Source organism: Babylonia areolata, chromosome 9, assembly GCF_041734735.1.
Source record: "Babylonia areolata isolate BAREFJ2019XMU chromosome 9, ASM4173473v1, whole genome shotgun sequence".
NCBI lineage: Eukaryota > Metazoa > Mollusca > Gastropoda > Neogastropoda > Buccinidae > Babylonia > Babylonia areolata.
In genome coordinates, this window is record NC_134884.1 from 41,879,498 (window position 1) to 41,896,453 (window position 16,956).

At 38.6% G+C, this 16,956-nt stretch overlaps 1 protein-coding gene across 1 annotated transcript in view; it reads right to left on the bottom strand.

The window, feature by feature from the left end:
• The window catches only part of LOC143285458 (hydrocephalus-inducing protein homolog), a 134,115-nt gene that overhangs the window by 53,830 nt on the left and 63,329 nt on the right, over nt 1-16,956 (bottom strand). The window contains 7 exon segments of the mRNA XM_076592760.1: nt 2,959-3,003; nt 3,862-4,140; nt 5,515-5,666; nt 8,925-9,086; nt 14,251-14,330; nt 15,183-15,343; nt 15,806-15,925. Of these exon segments, the coding sequence (XP_076448875.1) occupies nt 2,959-3,003; nt 3,862-4,140; nt 5,515-5,666; nt 8,925-9,086; nt 14,251-14,330; nt 15,183-15,343; nt 15,806-15,925 (999 nt within the window).

The window sequence follows — 16,956 nt, forward strand, 5'->3', positions numbered from 1 at the left end:
TCATACTTTCAGGTGCCTGTACTGTGCTAAAACATTAAGGCGTAGTGATGTTGACTGCCTCTTCTTAAAGTCATCACAACGACTATTTATTTGTCATTATGATAATAAAGTAATTTCATCAACTGGAAATATCTGAAGAAAAAAACAGAACATGCATCCCTTGCTTGGTGAAAGATTTTAAAAATCTTTATTTTGGTAACAAAAGAGTACAAAAGGAACCATCCACAAACTGACGCATAATATGAATTGGAGGCACACACATAGACACATACACACACACACACAATCATTCACACACACACACACACACACACACACACATGAGTGCGTGCGCGCACACACACACACATTCCACACACACACACACACTCAAACCACGACACTGCAATATCTTCAAAACCCCAAAAGACTTTGTTAAACACTCTGTGAAGTTCAAGGGCGCTAAATAAATGTACTGGTATTATCATAATTACCATGAAGTGACCACACCAGTTCAAAGTGCACATGATGAAACAGCAACAACAACAAAACCAGCTCGCAACAGCCCAAAACCTAGCTCGCGACTAGCCTAGCATGCGCTGTTCACCCATCAGTTCAATCATGATCACCATGCCACACAGGGCCTTGTCACGGCTGAAACATCTACCACATCATAGCTCAGCACTGCATAGCTCTGCTCTGCATAGGCGCCACTTCAACAGAAAACACTGACTGTAGGCCAGAATGGAAAAAAAAAAAAAAATTAACAAATGAACACAAAAGGATACCATACTTACTGAGCCTGATGAGAATCACAAAATAAAACAAAAGCGTACAAGCTACACGTTTAAGCCTTGAGGCAGAAACGCATGTTATTTGTTATTTCTTAAATATTTGGTGTTTCTTCTTTTTTCTGTTCTGATCTTTAAGAGAACTGGTAAGTACAGTATCCTTTTGTTACCCTGGAACCAGGTGAAAGTGGTACGGAGCTTTGATGATAGCATGATTTAGATAAGTTACTCAATGACAAGGATAATAATTCATTCAATTTTTTTTTATACCATTTAAATCGTTGTTATCTGCTGTTATCATGCAAGGTACTGCAATATGAAAGAATCATTAGAATTCATCATATGTGTTATTTTTTGTTAACGAAAGTACCAAGAGAGCCATCAAGATCTGCAAATGGAAAGTCATTAGGGGATAATAGATTAAAACTATGAAACAACTGTAAAAAGATCTTCACTGAAAATTATTACAGGATATTAAACATGAGACTGTTAATGAGACTGTCATTATTTCCTGAAGTTTAAAGATGGTTATAATATCATACCATATAAGTTCACATGTCTTTAAATGAATAAGAGTTGACTCTTATTCTGTTACTGTAATCCAAACTGTCATTATACAGTAAATATATTTTTGGCACATTAATCAGTGTTTACCTTCACTAAACAAAATTTAAAATAAATAAATAAATAAATACAAATAATAAAGCCAGCTGCTATCGCTAACACAGCAAACCTGAAAATGTATCCACTTTCACCAACTGTTTCACTGGCTGTCAGTCTGCCAATAATAAAGAATAAATAAGATGCGACAGAAGCAAATATCTCCTATGGAAAAGAAAAAAAATTCATAGCCTTGATAGCACCCCTTTCCCAAAATTTAGATGAAATATTTCCCTAAAAAAAAAAAAAAAAAAAAAAAGTTACAACATCATACTGAAGGTAATTAACTATCAGGGCAGAGTCTCTGCCGCCATGTCTCTTGGGCTTCTTTCTCACATACACTTCAGTTTCTTGAGTTTTTATTTGCCAACCATTTCTATATGTACTTTTTAAAAAAAATTATTTTCCTATCTTTGAGAAAATGAGTAATCGAAACTTAAAAAATTTTTTTTTTTTTAAATAAACATTGATAACACACAACAACAACAACAGTAGTAAATAAGATGAAGGATGGAAAAACAACAACAAACAACAACACACACACGCACAATACAAAAGAGAGAAAAACCAATCTGACACAAATATCAAGCAGCTGCCAGAGGTTGCAGGGCTGTCAATAAAAACAAAGAACTGGTAAACAGTTTGCTTTATCTAAGACAACCTTCAGGACATTAAGTAGGATCTCTTTTTCTTTTTTTTTTTGTCAGATAATAATCATGATAATTAAAACAACTTTCTTTTTGCTGGAAGTGAGTGAATCTGCGATGTGGAGTGTTTTAAACGTGCATCCACACCTGACTGCACACCAGGCACAGTACAACACACACACTCTGAGAAGACACTGACAACATCCATGATGTATGAGTGAGGTGTGAGGGTTTGGGGGGGCCATGGGGAAGAGGAAGTGAGGGATGCTATGAATGCAGACTACAGCTGGACTGGCAACTAGCAACTAGTACAGAAACATGACATTCATCCCCACCCCCTCCAACAGTAAAAAACACAAACAACTCCACCCCCACTCACAAATTGATTAATGAACATTGGTGGCCCAGTAGTAATGCCCCATACTAGGAAGCACCATCATTCTAAGTGGTGGCTCTGTACGATATTCAATACTATTCTGTGTGCTGGCTTTGGACACTACAAAGGCAAATGCTGTCAGCTGTCTACACTACTGCAGCACCATTCATTCTCCACGCTGACTCTTCCTCTAAAATCATAGCTCACAGCGTGAGGCCCTGGCAAAATCTCACAAATAAGAAAACACTTTCTCTCTCTGTCTCTCTGGAACTAGCCTGAGCTAGTGGTGAACAGAAGGGAAACTGATCCAGGAGGAGCGGGGAGGGAAAGGAGTGTTACGTGTTACAGCAACCAGTGCACAGAGCAGGAGTGAGGGTGAGGTAGGAAGATGATATCCCCACCTACCCCTGTACTCACCCCTGCATATCAGGCACAAGGTGGAGAAGAATGAGGTTGAGAAAAGTTAAAAAAAAAAAAAAAAAAAAGCAACAAGGACAAAACTCACTTGGGGGTCTTTGGCTCACTGAGAGCCAACCCTTCTCCCAGAGTGCTGCAAGGAAGGAAGATGAAAAACAGAGATGTCAACACGCTACACATCAGTCACAAAGAGAAACATGGCACGGAGAGGAGCATTTTCTTTTAGTTGTCTTCAGCTGTACAAACCTGGAATTCATGGCCTTTTTGCAGTCCGTCACAGTCTCTTCCAAACAGTTTGATAATAATGACATATACAACAAAACAAAAAACAACTGTGGAGTGACCTACAACAAGTGAAGTGACTATTTTCTATTCCGCATTGTCATGCACACACATGTGAAACACTACCATCATTAAAGAGAAATGAAAGTGGGCAAGTGCAATATACTTCAATCAACATATCCATGAAAAACGGAAGAAGCACGGAAAGAAAAGGAAAAAGACACAGAATGATACAACACTTTTATCAGCTAAAAAACAAATTACCAACACCCAACAGTACCACAAAACAACTCCCCTACACCCCATCCCACTACAAACATTACCAAACTGGTTACATTGGTTGAAGTGACAAATTTTTGTTATTCTGAAAAGTTTGTGACTGAAGTTTGTGACTGAAGTCCTGGGGCCACTTACCCGAAGTTTGTGTCTTAATACCGAAACAAAGTGAAATAAATGAAAACACCTTTTTTTTTTTTGTTTGTCTGTTGCTGAAACACCAATAAAGAAATCTAAAGACACGTTTATTGTCTGAACACACATATACAGAAATTCACAGTTCTACATGTGTAAACATTATAATAACAATACTGCACAGCTGAGAGGCACCATCTGTGTTGCGCCTCAGGGAGATAATTCCAAGGTAATTAATTCAGCAAACAAAAAGTTCCCCCCTCCCCCTTCTCCCCACTTTTTAAAAAATATTTTTTACCTCTGGTTGTCTCCATCGGACACCGGAGTGGCAGCACCAGGTGGCGGGGTGATCAGCATGGAGTTACGACGGGCCTGTCGAGACTTGCGGTCGGCACTGGGTTTGCGTTCCTTCTTGGCGGTGGTGTCAAGAGCGGAGGAAGTGGCGCCCCCTGTCTTGGACCCTGTCTTGCCTCTGCCCCGGCTCGGACCCGCATCATCCTTACCGATCTTGTCGGGCGTCACCGATTTCTCTTCCTCCGTCTCCAGCTCCTTGGCTTTCTCTTCCACCACCACATTCCTGGGTGGACAGACAGTGGAGGGTTGTGATGTTTGTGGGGGTGGGGTGGGGTGTTGGGTGGCTGGGGTTGGGTGGGAAAAACAGGGACAGAGAAAGTCTGATGGCACAGAGGTGAATTGAAATGAATTTTCGTTAATGCAGGAAGTGGAATAAGAAATGACATGGTTGGTGGTGGTTGTTTTTTTTTTTACATCCTGCCCTCTGTGATGTGCTGGGGGCACATGTGAAGATTATGTTCAATACTGTGTTTTCTGAGTGTGTGTGTGTGGGTATGTATGTATGTGTGTATGGGCTGGGGGGTGGGGGTGTAAGTAAGTACAACAACTTCTGTCTGCTGCAAGCTGGTGATTCTGTGATGTGAGCTGTTCAATTATAAACCTTACAGTATGCACTAGATTAAAAGGGACAAGCTCACAACCATGCAGCAGACACAAACAGAAAAACAAGAAACAACATGCACCATAAAACACATTCAATGTGACATTCAGTGCGGCAGAAATGGAAATAGAACACAACACATGATAGGCATGATGGGCACAAAAAACACTGTTAAAGATTTAAAAAATAAATAAATAAATAAAACCAGCAAAAACATACAGGCACAATGAATGAGGGGCATAACAGCTGAGTGGCTAAAACACTGGACTTTCAATCTGAGGGTCCTGGTTTGTAATCCCTGTAGCTAGACTTGGTTGGTTAATGGTTGAGACGTTTCCTGTCTCCCAGGTCAACAGATACACAGACCTACTAGTGCCTGAACCTCCCTTCAAATGTATATGCATGCGGAAGATCAAATCTGCACCTTAAAGATCCTGCCATCCACATCAGATGAAAAGAAACAAGAACATACCCAGTATGCACACATTCAAAAGTGGAGTATGGCTGTCTGCACAGCAGGGGAAAAAATGGTCATGCACCTAAAAGCCCATCCATACATACAAGTGAGTTGCAGCCCACAAACACAGAAGAAGACAAAAACAAAGACAAAAAATAAAAAGAAGAAGGATACAATGAACAGTCAATAACACTGTGCAGAGAAAGGAAACACAGGGACTAACAGATCATCAAGGGAAGAGGCCACAAAGATGTACAGTGAAAGGAAACACAGGGACTAACGGATCATCTGGGGAAGAGGCCACAAAGATGTACAGTGAAAGGAAACACAGGGACTAACGGATCATCAAAGATGTGCAGTGAAAGGAAACACAGGGACTAACGGATCATCTGGGGAAGAGGCCACAAAGATGTACAGTGAAAGGAAACAGGAAATAACAGATCATCAAGGGAAGAGGCCACAAAGATGTACAGTGAAAGGAAACACAGGGACTAACGGATCATCAAAGATGTACAGTGAAAGGAAACACAGGGACTAACGGATCATCTGGGGAAGAGGCCACAAAGATGTAGCGTCCACCAAACTCGGCCACTGGGGGCGCCCGTCGCTTCACGGGGAAGGGGACGACAGCAAAGCCAGCTGGTGGAGGGATGGGGGGACCCCGGGGACCCATGCCCAGCCCATCCAGAACCTGCACAGCAACACATGTTCCTGTTTTCAGTTTCAGTTTCGTAAGGAGGCATCATTATGTTTGGACATGTCAATATACCCATATATCATCCATAGACATCTCTGCTAGGCAGATACCTGACCATCAATGTGACCCAATGCACTTAGGCCTCGAGTGCATGCATATATATATAGAGAGAGAGAAAGAGAGATAGACAGATATAGATGCATTAAGATAGATAGATAGACAGATATACAGATAGATAGATAGATATAGATACATTAAGATTGATAGATAGATAGACAGATATACATACATACATGTATATACATATATATGTAGCCGGGTTGGTTACAATCTTCAGTGGGCCAGCTTAGCAGATGACTTTTGTGACTCGCCGAAGGTTTCTGAGGAAGTTGGTAAATCGGTCACAAGTTATCTCCCTTTAAGGGGAGCCATATTATTTCTAATCAATTTTGTTGAATTATGAACACTTCCTGATAGATGAGATTATAGTTTTTATGTTACTGGACTTCAGAAAGATCATACTTCTTAGCTATAATGACATCATTAGGCCAGAAAGCCTATGACTCTTTTAAATTAATATTTATGTGAATGGATTTTGGTGTGATCTTCGAAATCCACTCAGTTAAAACATACAAAATACCTTCATTTTCTATAAATCAATAAAGTTGCTGTGAAATTTAGATTGTGCATTAAAATGTAAATGATTAAGCTTTCTTCTCATGTATCACTTTCCATGTCTACCTAAGTCACAGGCATGTGATGGTACAAAATGTCTGACAGCATTTCGGCCCAACAAAGCTATCCCTTCTTTTAGCCACTGGAATTCATCTGTGCTGATTTGAGCAAAATATGTTTTTACAATACCTAGTCATTTTTTATAGTGTGTTTTGCAGATGTTTGCATTTTTGTTATCAATCTGATCCATATCATACATGTATAATTGGGTTGTAGTTGGTTTAAACGAAGTATTCTACTGCCGATCATTAGTTCCAAAAGCACCGCCAAGCGGCGCCGTCACGGGAGCTGTCCGTTGAGTTTTCTCTTGAATTTTGACATAAAAAATCTTTACTCTTGAAGTAGATTCTATAGATAATTTTTATATGGTTGGAAATTCATGATTTTTAGTTATTTAACTGTTACAATTATATTACATATCGCGTTGTACTGATTGTTGTGACGTTCAGAAATGATACACAACCTCCTTAAAAGTTGGTTCATTCAGTGACTCTTTTTGTTAACAGTTTTTAACTGCATCATTTTTGTAGACAGTGGTTTAGCTTAAGAAAACGCTCGTCTCTTGCAGTTTTGTGTGATATGTAATATGTCTATGTTAGTTCCCTGAGCCGAAAGTCAGACGCCGCTAAATTTGGTCAAACAAACACAAGTTTGGCACCTTAAGGCTCGTGGAAGGCCAGTTTTGTGAGTCACTTCACAGCTCTGGCTTTGCGGTCAGTGGGACTGAATATAAGACGTAAGTGAGTGCCAGACTAGGGGAGAAATCTCCTGGTCTGGAAGAATGAGAGAATAAAAGAATAAAACCAGCGCACTGCCTTCCTGAGTATACCTTGCCTGGCTGCGGCTCTCTTCTGCAAAACGCCTACCTGTCTCCGCCTTCAATAACACCACCTTACCACCCCATCACACACACACACACACACACACACACACACACATTTATATATATCCACTCTGATACACACACACACACACACACACACACACACACACACACACACACATATATATATATATGTGTGTGTGTGTGTGTGTGTGTGTGTGTGTGTGTGTGTGTGTGTGTATCAGAGTGGATTTCTTCAGCAGAATTTTGCCAGAAAAAGCTTATATTGCCATAGGTTCTTTTTCAGTGTGCAAAGTGCATGATGCAAACAGGATCTCTGTTTATTGCCTCACCCAAATGCTCAATTTGATTTTCTGTTCAAACTTGAAGAGGAAGGGTGAAAGCAGAGTTCCAATCCAGACCCTCAAGGACACGGTATTGGCAGGTAAGTGTCTTTATCATTCTGCTACCTTTCTCCCAACAACTCCACAATACACTGCCCCCTGTCCTTATGTAAAGGCAGCTGTCATTTGGATGTACCCAGGTGGACAGCCAATGCAAATGACTCCATGTTTGTAAAGCACCAAGAGTTTGTTCTCTGATCAAAGAAGATGCTATGAAAGTATCAATAATGATGATAATCTTCTGCCACTTACTGTGATTATTGTTTGTGAGATTTACATCAATTTAGCATTTGAGCACTTAATGTCTTTTGTGTATACATGCTGAATGACTGTGATTCTCATACTTCTGTATATGTAACATACGGCACAAATAAATGTCAGTTGTTTGAGACAACAAAGTATTCCTTATTCTGTGATTTAAAAAAAAAAGTTCACTTTATCTAAATATCTTAACTGTTTACACACACACACACACACACACACACACACACACACACACAATCACTCCTCTAAACAAAAAAGTGCATTCCCCTTATTTCATTAAAGATTTATCATGTAATAATCATTCAAGCTGAGATCCTTTGAATTCCTAATTTAACAAATTCAAAGTCAGCTTACCTCATTAAAAAAAAACAAAAAAACTTCAATGAGACAACCAGACAAACACATCAATGTCTACTTACTTTCTTTGATAACCAACAAACAGTCTTCCCCAGCCACCACTGCTTCTGTCCTCTCGCTACTTCGTCCCACCTATGGGTAGTCTCTCAAGGCCTGACCAGTGCCCTGGCTTTATGCAAAGGTCAAGCAACCGCTCTTTCTTTTTAAGGATTTATTTTTGAACAGTAGATGTGGTGTACTTTTTCTGGATCATTCCTCGAAACTAAAACTGAAAATGTTTATCGCCACACTGAAGGATCTCTTCCTTCTTACTTATCTGCTGTCCTTTATACTTACGCCCCTTCCTGTTTTCTCAGGTCTGCTGAAAAGCTCCTTTGAGTCCCCCCAACCTCCTCAAAGACATCTGGCCAAAGGGCCTTTCAGTATCAAGCACTTTCTGTCTGGAATTCTCTTCCTCTGGATCTCCGTCACTCACCAACACTGTCCTCTTTCAAAACAAACTTGAAAACCTATCTATTGTTGTTGTTTTTTTTCATGTGGAGAGGAATGTTATTATGCATTACTGTATATGTGTTGTTTTATTTAAGGTGCTTAGAGCCCATTACATGAAGAGTTTGTGCCATGTAAGTACTATCTATAATTATTATTATTATTATTACTTCTACTTACGTCCTCCACAGTGGGCAGACGGCCGATTTCGTAGATTTTCTCCCAGATGGGGGTGGAGCGGTCAGCACAGTCCACCTGGATGTGAGGCACTCCGAACGGGTCCTCCTCCCTCACCCCACTGTCCCCTTCATCACCCTCTCCCCCGTCTTCTGCTGCTGCCGCCTGGTGACAATGAAACAGGTTAAAGGTTATAGGTCCTGTAGCCTTTCAGGGCCGTCAGGGTAGTGAATTCGTATCCTTTTGTGTCTAGGGCTCGGCACAGGAAGGCTGGGAATCAATCCTGTCCTTCTGTTGTTTTCACCTTTCCCAACCAAAGTTAGGTAACCCATTCACACCTGGGTGGAGTGAGGAAAGTCGGAGTACGGTGCCTTCCCAAAGGAAACAACACTGGACCCCTGATCACTGATGAACTGTGGATCACAAGTCCAACGCCTGACTGATTCCGTCACGTTGCCTTCCTAAAGGTGGTGACAGTAGGGAGAAATAACAAAAAAACCCAAACAAACAAACAAAAAAAACAGGGGTGTTAGTCTGGCGTTGATGGTTCTGAACCCTAGTAGTCATTTCCCAGGGGGAAGAGGAAGTGTAAGAATATGCACCAGTCCTTAATGTCAATTCTAAGTTTTAAAGTGTGATCAAAGTTTCACTCATCAACATTAGGATTTTTGTGTGTGTGTGTGTTGTTTTTTTTTTTTTTTTTTTTTTTTTTTTTTTTTTTTTTCGTTATGGATTCTTTTTCTTTTTTTTTTTAAACTTTTTTTTTAATTTTCCAAAAACATGTATACAATACAGAGAATAGTATGAACCAAACCGTATAAAACGAACAGTAGCATCTTCCACTACAGAGAGATAGATAAGACAAAATAAAACAAAACAGGCTATAGCAAGGCAAAACAAATCTGTAACAACAACATCAACAGCAATAACAACAACAACAAGCAAATAAACAAACACACACACACACAGAAACAAAAAAAAACAAACAAACAAAAAAATAAATAAAAAAAAAATAAAAAGAAGAAAGGAAGATTTGTCCAATCATTCAATCAATCAATACTTGCATCTTAATGATTGTAGTAATCATGGTGATTTAAGATGACATTAATAGTAAATAGCCTAGACCAGTTGTGACATAGCAACAGCATCAAATGTATCAACTATTATAGTAATGGTATGTAGGGTAAGGCGAAAGCGAGTGGTGACATTATAATGTCATAATAATAATGATCATGAGTATACCACTTCTGCATTATTGGAAAAGAACACTTGTGATTGGTCACATTGTAAAGACAACAGGAACTATAAAAGTTTTAAAAAAAACACAAAAAACAAATAATACATATTGAGAAATAAATAAAGACATATTAGTACAAAGTAAGGACTGTTATATAGAATGGTAACTATGGAACATGTGAAATTATGATTAAGTAACAGTTTCCATAATTGGAAGGTAACTGTTCCACTTTGTACGGAAAGCATGATGGTTCATTAGTATATAAGATGCATGTTCTTCGATTTTGTATCTGTATCTGAGCTGTGTTTTAAATGCATTGAGTTGTGGTGGTTGTTTATTGAATTTGCATTTGTACAGAAAGTTTTTGGCAAGTAAAATAATAAAATCTAAAATGTCATCTGTAGCAAATGTGTGTGAGTTTCCAAATAAAACTAATTCTTCACATAATTGGGCATTGTATACATTATTGCATTTGTTATTAATATCAGTTTGGAAAGCAGTCCAAAATCTCTGCACAATCTCACATCTCCAAAAAAGGTGTTCAATGGTTTCTGGATGTGATCCACAGAAGCTACATTTATCATTATGAGAGATATTCATCTGTTTCAGTGATTTGTTTGTTGCAATAATCCTATGAACTAATCTTATTTGAAACCATTTTAAGTTAACATTACTTATTTTGTGTATTTTGTGAAATGTCTGTTTCCAATTAATATTCAGTTGCAACAAATCGTTCCATTTCTTACAGCATTTAGGGGTCGTATTGTTTTTAACTAGAGTATCATAATAAACTTTTGTTCCTTTTTTCACTGAATATATCATTTGTAATGATTTTCTCATCTGCAAAGCAGTGTTATTATCAATTTTAATGTTTAGGTTTTTTATATAATTTCTAACTGACCTTATGCAACCATTTAAAGTAAGGAAATTTGTTATATTTCCATGCTTTTGACTAAAATCTTCATAGGAAAGGAAACTACTGTCCCCGTGCACTAGATGAGAAATATTCCAGACCCCCTTTTCCATCCAATTTCTGTATGATAAAATCTTACTTCCAATTTTAATATTTTGGTTCAGAAAGATTGGTTCTGCTAAAACTTCTTTACTACTTAATAGTGGGACCTTCTGACAAAATTCTTTGTAGGCTTGGAAAACATGGATCCAGAACTTATTCTTATCATTAGGTGTTGGTAGACAGGGTCCATATCTATCAATATCTTTGATAACTGGATTGCTTTCTTTTATTATTATTGTCCATTTATGGTTTGAAAACTTTAATTTACGTATCCAGCTCAGCTTAAGACCTTTAATAAATTGTTTGATGTCAAACATTCCTAATCCTCCTAATATTGTACTTTTAATTACTGTTTTTCTACTTATTCGATCCTGTTTTTTGTTCCAAATAAACTTGAAACATGCCTTCTGCAGCTCATCAATATATTCATCAGGTGGATTTGGTAGAAACATCCATAACTGGGTTATTTTTGATAAAATCAGTGACTTGAGAACAGCTATCCTTCCTAAAGGGGTAATCGGTCTTTTTATCCATATTCTAAATAACATTCTAATTTCAGACATTTTGTCTTTATAGTTTAATTCCTCACATTCTTCTAAATCAACAGTAAACCACACTCCTAAGATTTTAAATTTTGGTGGGTTCCATACCATTTTTAAATGAGGTAGATATCTAATTTGACATTGTTTTCTGCTACCCAGCCATATTGCTTGAGTTTTACCTGCATTCATATATAATCCTGAAAAACTACTAAACGAGTCAGTTGTCCTTATGATCTCCTCAAACGATATTCTATCTCCTTTGGTCATCAGTTGGGTGTCATCTGCAAACTGTGCAATTTTATGATCTGTATTATTAATATTAATACCTTTAATCAGTTTATTTTCTCTTATCATTATGCCAAGGATTTCAACACATAGAAGAAATAAGTAGGGTGAAATGGGATCACCTTGACGACATCCTCTCTCTACTGGAAACCAAGAAGACGCCGTTCCGTTTACTACTACTGCTGATTTAATATTTTGATAAAAGGTACTTATCCATCTACAGAAGACTGGACCAAATCCAAATGCTTTTAACACTTTCATCATGAAAGTGAAGTCAACAGTATCAAACGCTTTTTCAAAATCTATACAAATCAATAAACCAGGCAACTGCTTTGAATTTAAATAATGAATCATATCATATATTAATCTAATATTGTCACCAATAAATCTGTTAGACATAAATCCTGTTTGGTCATCACTAATTAAAGAGGACAGCACAGACTTAACTCTATTTGCTAAGCAAGAAGATCCAATTTTATAAACAACATTTAATAAAGATATCGGTCTCCAGTTCTTAATAAATTCTCTTGGTTTGTCACCCTTTGGTATACAAATTATTATGCCTTCTTTCTGTGTTTGTGACAGTTCACCTTTCTTCAAACCTTCATTTAGTGACCTGACAATTAAGTATCCAAGATCCTTCCAAAAGAATTTAAAAAATTTGGCAGAAAAGCCGTCAGTACCTGGACTCTTATTGTTCTGCATGCGTTTAAGTGCCTGGGTAGCTTCTTCATAAGTAATTTCACCCTCAAGGTTTTCTATTTCTATATTACTAAGTTTAGGCATTTCCTTAACAATATCTGCTATTTCACATGTTTGAATAAGTCTCTTTTTATATAAATGTTTATAGAAATCGTGAACCTCCTTTAATATTACATTATGTTCATGGATTTCTTCTCCTTTGTCTGTAACTAATTTCTTCATACTCTTATTTACAAAGTGCCTTTTTTCAAGATTACAAAAGTATTTTGATACTTTTTCTCCTTCTGCTATCCATCTGGCCCTTGAACGCATGAGTACTCCTTCCATCTTCTTTTTTCTAATATCTACAAGCTTTAACTTATTCTCTTCTATTCTATCATTTTCTTGACATGTTCTGACATTCCTGCTTTCTAAGTTCTGTATTTCTATTTCTAACTGTTGTTCTTCCTCCTCTGTTTTACGTTTTTTCATTGTGGCATATGAGATTGTTTTTGATCTAATCTTCATTAATAGAACATCTAACAATAATTGGTCTGATATTACACACTGTATTTCGGACATTAGAATGTTTCTTAATTCTTCATAATTGTATAATGGAACTGCATATTCTCTAATAACTTGTTTGATTTCTTCTTTAATTTCATTTACATAATCTATATCTTTCAGTAAAGAATTGTTGAATTTCCAAAAAGATTTTCGTTTAATTTTTTCGCCAAATGAAAGTTTAAGAACTATCATTGAATGGTCTGTCCTATAGCCATATTGGATGTCTGCTTCGTGCACATACTGTATCAAACATTCAGATATAAGGAAGAAGTCCAAACGGCTCTGTTGAAAAGGGGATGGTCTACGCCATGTAAAACGTGTACTATCAGGGTTTAAGTCTCGCCAAACATCATACATATCTAAGTTTGTCATAATATCTTCTACTTTGTCTCTAGCTTTAGGGTTATTTATGTGTTTATAATTAGAATAATCTTTATGTGGGTCAAGAACTAGATTCCAGTCACCTCCAATAATCAGGTTTGGGTATCCAAACTGTGTAATATTTTTTTCCAGTTCATCATATGTGTTGTTTTTTTTGTTGTTGTTGAGAGAGACATTAAAAAGCTGGACATATGGGCAAGTAGCGGATGATATGAAATGTATGCATAAATACATAATGATACACTCATATGGGCAAGTAGCGGATGATATGAAATGTATGCATAAATACATAATGATACACTCACAGAAACATACATACAAGCACATTTATACACATTTGTGTATGGTGTGTGTTTGTGTGTGTGTGTGTGTGTGTTTGTCTGTTTGTTTGTTTGTGTGTGTGCATGCACGCACATGCATGTGCACAATGGATGTGCATGTACAAGTGAATATGAGTATGTGCACATGCACGTATATACGTGAGTGTGTGTTTGCAGGTCTGTACATGTACGTGTGCGTATTTGCAGCTGGTTAAGTCGGCTGGCTGTGTGAGACAGAAAGGATAAGAAAGGATGTTGGCAAGACTTAAAACAACTAAATAAATAGAACGACAAAACTCACTTCTTTTGCTGCTTTCTCTGCCATCTCCTTCTCCAGCTGCCTCTGCTTCTCCTTCTCTTTCTCCTTGTCATGCTTATCGCCTGCTCAAAGGAGAACAACAAAAACCCCCACATAATAGGAAATTTTCTATCTAAAATTACGTTTAAATAACATACTTACCGTGACCCAACTAGCGCAGACTCCGGCAGGGGTCTGACATTCCTGTCCTGTGCAAAAGAATCGATAGATAGAAAATGTGAAAAACTTAGCCGTATGAAGTGCACAGGAACAGGTGTCGAGATGGCTGCCGGAAAAAGAGGGCGCTAGCCAGGGGGACAAAGGGGACGTTACCTACTTCCGGGAGGTTATCGGCCGTAGTTCTCTCATTTTCTCCGCATAGGCGGATAGTAGTTTGCACAGGACAGGAATGTCAGACCCCTGCCGGAGTCTGCACTAGTTGGGTCACGGTTAAGCATGTGTAATTAAACAACAGTTTCTCGCTGAGTCGATGCAAGGCCGTCCCCAGTTAATGAGAACGAAGACAGTCGTTTGGATGAGATGATACACTGAGGTCCCCTGTGCAGCATGTGTCTTAATGCATGCAAAAAGAACCCACGGCATAATTATGTTTTTAAAAAAAAATCCACTTTGATAGAAAAACAAACACACTCACAGGCTGAAAAAGGGAAAAGAAAAAGGGTGGCGTTGCATTGTAGCGATGCTCTCTCTCTCTCTCTCTGGGGAGAGCAGCCTGAATTTCACACAGAGAAATCTATTTGGACAAGGAGTAATAATGCAATGCAATACAATGCAATACAACACAACACAATACAATGCAATGCAATGCAATGCAATCCAATGCAGTGCCGTCCAAAGCAATGCAATGCAATGCAATACCATACACAAATTGAACTAGGGCGGGTGGGATGAAAAATCCATGGTGATGGACTCACCTTTGCCTTTCCCCTTCTTGCCAGAGGGGGGATGCTCCTTGCCTTGCTCTTCCTCGGACTTCTCCGAAGGGGTGGGGGGCCGGCGGACCTGCAGTGTGGTTCGATCCCACACCTCCAGCAGGTCTGAGATGTCCTTCAGGCTGTGCTCATAGGTCCGGAACCTGGGATAGGGGGGTGGGGGTGAGGGGTGCAGTTATGGAGTAATCATCAATGTCATTGTCATTATCATCATCATCATTATATCGTTTTCTACATAGCGCTGAATCTTGTGTGGAGATAAACCAAAGCGCTTTCTCATTCACACGCTTACATAACTGAATCAAATAAGAAGAAAAAAACACATGTGTATGTGCATATCCATGCAGGTACTCGGATTAATACATGTGCATAGACATACACACAACCACATGTGCATGAATGCATACACCAACACACACACACACACACACACACACACACACACACACAACACACACACATGCTTGCACATTCATACCCACACATCCACCCACCCACTCACCCACCTACAACACACACACACACCACAGATACAGACATCCACACCTTCATAAATCCCTACACACACACACACACACACACACACACACATGCACAAACCATACCTCTGCATCAGCAGAATTTCAGCTTCCTTGATGGGGTCTTTGGTGATTTCCTCCCCGGACTGTGAGTCACACTCCTTCAGTCCCTTCCCGTCCTTCTTCCCATCCTTGCCTTTCTTCTTCCTGCACACACACACACACACACACACACACACACACACACACACACACACACATACAGCATGTCACCATGGAAACAATACAATGCTCTGTCCTGACTCTTTGCTAATGCAGATGCTCTCATTTGGAGTATCAAAAGAGATTAATTTTTTTTCCAGCTTTCAAACTCTCTTGAGATCATTCTCACAATTCTTTCTTTCTTTTCTTTTTCTTTTTTTTTTTTTTTTTTTTTTTTTGTTGGATTGAGGTTTTCGGTTGTTGTTGTTGTTTGTGTGTTTTTTGTTTGTTTGTTTGTTTTTGCATTTATGGTTTGCAACTTCCACATTCACTTATATCTATAGGTGGGCTTTTACATGTACAACAGTTTTTATTTTCACTCCCCCCCACCCTCCCTCCCCCGCCCCCCTTCCCCCACCACAGTGAGAGCCATACTTTATTTTCCAGGGTGTGTATGTAGGGTGTCTTTGTGTTTCCACAGCCCACCAAACTGTGACAATGACTGCAGAGTCTCTGATGTGCCTGTTTTGTGTTCTGCATGCTTACGCAGTTGAAGGGGATTCAGGGACTGGCAGGGTCCGCACAAATGCTGACCTGAGAGATTGGAAAAAAAAAACTCCCACTCTTAACCCACCATGCGCTGGCTTCAGTATTTGAACACCAGATCCACAGACTGAAAGCCCCAACATTTTGTGTGTCATCTTCCTCAGGTGAAAAAAAAAAGTGTTGTTGTCTGTGGAGTAGAGTAATGGCCTGGCACACAGGGCAACTATTCTAGGAATTGCAGGGTTCCAGTTCACATCATTCAAAGACTGTTTTTTTTGGGTTTTTTACAAATTCAAGTGAACATGGTTTTTGATTTAGTTGCAGACACACATTAAAATGAACCCTCCAGATATATTATAAATAACTAAATAACTAAATGACTAAGTGTTATGTAATTCAGAGTAAAGCAGTAGAGCTTAACAAACAGTAAAATGTCATTTAAACAGAAAAGCTGGACTTTGGGTGCTTAATTCAAAGTTATCTGCATTTGA